Source organism: Cicer arietinum, chromosome 5, assembly GCF_000331145.2.
Source record: "Cicer arietinum cultivar CDC Frontier isolate Library 1 chromosome 5, Cicar.CDCFrontier_v2.0, whole genome shotgun sequence".
NCBI lineage: Eukaryota > Viridiplantae > Streptophyta > Magnoliopsida > Fabales > Fabaceae > Cicer > Cicer arietinum.
In genome coordinates, this window is record NC_021164.2 from 79,149,440 (window position 1) to 79,153,517 (window position 4,078).

Below are 4,078 nucleotides of genomic sequence, written 5' to 3' on the forward strand. Positions count from 1 at the left end.
AGTGAAAGGATTATCATTCCTCATTAATTAACGGATTTCAACTCCAAAAGAGAGCTTGAGATATTAAAAAGGTGCGTGGGTTGAGGAGGTAGTCAATACAGATCTGCTAGTGCGCGTATATGTGGCTGAAGGGCCAATTCTACTAAAGCATTTGATTGCACGGTTGCAGATCTATGCCGATAAAGGGACGAGGTTGTGGGTGACTTTTACTACCAATTGATTTGTTATAAATGCTGCAGTCTTTGTCTCAAGATGCACAATGTGAAGCATGACACTAATATTAATTTGGTTATGTGGCAGTAAGCTTAGTACTTTAAGCTCAAGGTGATTGTGACTTTTGGCAAGGCTCCATTGGGTTGGGCACATTATATATTATGTTGGTGGGTGTTGCAAAATAGTATGTGATACTACACTTTAAGATATATATTGTAATGAACCTGTCTGTTTGTGGTGTTTCCTTTTCTTACTTGCCATGACTTGTCCTAGTAAGATATATGTTATATAAATAAAATTCATCTGCCTTTAAAAAAAGTATTAACTATGCTTGTTTATTCCTCTAAATATTGATGTATATAACCGTATAAAACTAACATTCACATTCAAATTAAAAATACTAAACAGCTCCAGTAGCACACAATATTCTCCCCGACAAATAGGTGGCTTATTCTAGCAACTGTTGGAAATTTCTTGTTTTGTAGCTGTTAGCAGCTGCCAGAAGAAACCTCTCTACAGATAAAAGAAGACCCAGTATAGCAATGGCACAGGAACATCGTGATTTCATCTGACGGGAAGTGATACAAAAAATTTCAACTGAGCTCTTAGCACCGAGCATGTTATAAAAGCCAGCCTGACTCCACATAACAAACAATTCCTCCCACTAAATACATCACAGCTTTGTGCCAGGTACATGAACCGGCAGAATCTAGCAACTTCGCCAAATTAACACAAGCTGTCTCCTAAAGCATTCATTACTCTTTGGTAACCCACCTATGGCCCCTAACCTGATAGCCCCCATAGGTTTGATCACTACTGCTTTCCCCACCACTCTCTCCACTCATAGATCCAGATTTCCGACGGTGCTTCTTTCCCCTCAACATCGCACTATCGCTGACACTCCCATTCAAGAGAGGGTCGTCAATTCCCCGAATCACCCTCCTTGCAGGTGATGATGCGATGCAACTATCATCCTTGATCCTTCTTTTGTCCTTGTCATGCTTTTTAATGTTTTGGGATATCCTAAATAGTTTTTCATTGAATCTAGTGATCCCCTTTTCCACAGGCTCCACTGCTTGATGGACCGTGAACTTCACATCTTTCACAATCTGAATGATAAAAAAAAGAGAGGTAAATAAAAAATTATGAGGATTTGAGATTAGTATGAAGTGCAGTGAAAAAAGATAATTGTGGACAGTTTTCAATCTATTGTTGTCTTGAAGGTTCCCAATAAGTCCTTTTATAGCTCTGTTTGGAAAATAAAGTAATAATGGGTATAGGGCAAAAACTGTATAAGTGAACATATAAAAAAAATTATTTTAGATAATTGCACCACACTTTATGTCTCCATTATCCTTAAAATTATCCAAGATCTCATCACCTAGTATCCATCGTTTTTCTATTCCTACAAATATTTTCTTTTAAGAAATAATAAACTAGTGTTACACCATTGTAATGTAAGGCTAAATTATATGCGATTGTTGTAAAAATATAAATATTTGTTTTATTTGTTGTTATCTTAAAGACTCAATTGACAAATTTTCCAGGTACAAAATACAGTAATTGACAACAACAGATATTAAGTCATGAAAAAAATTAAAAAATTAAGTTTATGCACACATATTTAGTGTGCATCTAAATCAAGTTTCAATAGAGAGCACAGCACAGCTACATCTACATGCTGACACACTACATGGACGGTTTACTGTGGACTCCAGTTTAACAACTTAAAAACGGCAAACATTAGAGAATGATCCATACAAACATGTTTAAATAAATAAATAGCTACCATATCATCTGAAACAATTTTTCATTTTCTTTTCCTGCAGAAAAATATGCTTGTATTTCGAAGGTTTGAAAACATTATGTTGATTATAGTCATAAATATAACTATTCTCTACTATTTATTATCGTTGATAGTGTTTCCTTAGTTTTCTATTTTTCCCTTCTTGAAGAGATTCTCTTGTACAACCTCATTGTGATATATAAGTTATTCACTCTAAATTATTCAGGTTGTACCAGAGCTCTCTTTCATTCCTCCTACTTTTCTTCTGCTAAACTTCTGTAAGGGTTTCAGCAGCCAAGGGTGCTGACCTTCTGTCTATTAAGTCTGGTGATGCATATAAGTCGAAGCCACCGCAGAACTGCTTCAGGCGTCAAAACTTCCGCCGGAGCCATCACCGTAACACCACCTGCCATTAGTCTCAAACAGCTCTGATTTGTGTGTTGTCAAAATGCCATCTCTGGGAACTCATCCACACCCTCCCACACACCACAGCCGCATGTAATCTCTGGCACGTGGGAGCAACGCGCCAACTTCCCAGTGGCCGTTTCGGACAGTGTTTGCTCTGTTATGATCGCTGGTCTCTCCTCTTCCTGTTTTGGCTCTATCTGGCGCTTAGGTCTTTAGTTTCAACATCCATATTTTGGTTTTTTGTGCATCTTCTTTCTCATATTTGGCGAGTTGCTGCTCTGTTTTGGATTTTCTGGTTGTTGGTCACACCTTTGAGATAGGATCTTGGATTTTAGATTATGGTGCTTCTGATCATATAGCTAGTAATATATCCCTTTATCTCTAATTTGTCACCTACCAAAACCTCACGACATTACCCTTGCAAAAGGTTCTAAGACACAAGCTACTGGTATTGGTCAAACTCCACTCCTTCCATACTTGTTTCTAAATTTTGTCTTATGTGTACTTGGCTGCCCTTTTAATTTGATTTCAATTAGCCAACTCACTCGCTCTCTCAATTGTTCCATAACATTTACCTCTAACTCCTTTTCTATACAAGACCAAAGTACGGGACAAACGATTGGAACAAGATCTAAATCACGAGGTCTTTATAACCTCCATACACTCTATGCACAATTTCTGCATCTCCAAAACTAATTCATCATTGTTTGGGACATTCAAGCCTTGATAAATTAAAGTTGTTGGTTCCTCGTCTTTTATATTTGAAGTCTTTGGATTGTGAGTCTTATCAGTTTGGCAAACATGTTAAAATGTCCTTTCCTAGTAATGTCAATAAAAAATCCATGTCCCCCTTTGATATTGTTCATTTGGATGTTTGAGACCTAGTCTTCTGCCTTGTATTTTGGAATATAGTTATTATGTCACATTCATTGATGATTTCTCGAAATACACTTGAATTACATTTTTAAAGGACCATTTAGAACTATTTGTTGCATTTTAGACCTTTTGCTTAGAGATAAAGACCTAATCTGGGAAGACAAATTGAATTTTGAGAAGTGACAATGCCAAGGAACGTGCCACAATTGTCTACACATGCCACAACATATTGTAAACCGGCTGATACTCCTATGGACCTCAATGTGAAGCTTCTATAGAATTAGGGAGAGTTGTATCCTATCTCTGGAAGATAAAGAGATTAGTTGGGAAATTAAATTATCTCTCACTATGACCAGATCAAATATTTCATTTTCTAAACTCACCTTATGATAACCATTGGAGTGTTGTGCTTCGGATCTTAACGTATATTACAGGGTCTCCTAGGAAAGAACTTGTTTATTCAGACAAAGGTCACACCCTAGGTAGTCAACCACGGCTAATAGAGGCGCAATCACGGTGGTGTGGCGTGGAACGGCTGCTGGCCGCTATGGGGATCAGGATGACAATAGGATGGTCATTCGGTTGTTTTATGTTGGTTTAGGTTGAGACAGAACAGACTCTCTAATTTCTAGAGGATTGGTAGTTTGTGTTGGAGTGTCAAAATTTGTTTCTGTTTAATATCCCACAAGTATCGGGATTTAGTTGAATAGGAGTACTAATAGGGATTTAGTTATATATGAGTACTAATAGGGTTTGGTTGTTTAGTAATCTAATATATATATATATATATATATA

At 37.0% G+C, this 4,078-nt stretch overlaps 1 protein-coding gene across 2 annotated transcripts in view; it reads right to left on the reverse strand.

Annotated features, from left to right (window-relative positions):
- Nucleotides 1-517: 517 nt before the first annotated feature.
- LOC101511671 (protein LAZ1) overlaps nucleotides 518-4,078 on the reverse strand; it is a 9,048-nt gene continuing 5,487 nt past the window's right edge. For both annotated transcript variants that reach the window (XM_073369031.1, XM_004500632.4), the window contains exon 6: nucleotides 518-1,322. In XM_073369031.1, the coding sequence (XP_073225132.1) occupies nucleotides 969-1,322 (354 nt within the window). In that variant the 3' untranslated portion in view covers nucleotides 518-968. The remainder of the gene's footprint in view (nucleotides 1,323-4,078) is intronic.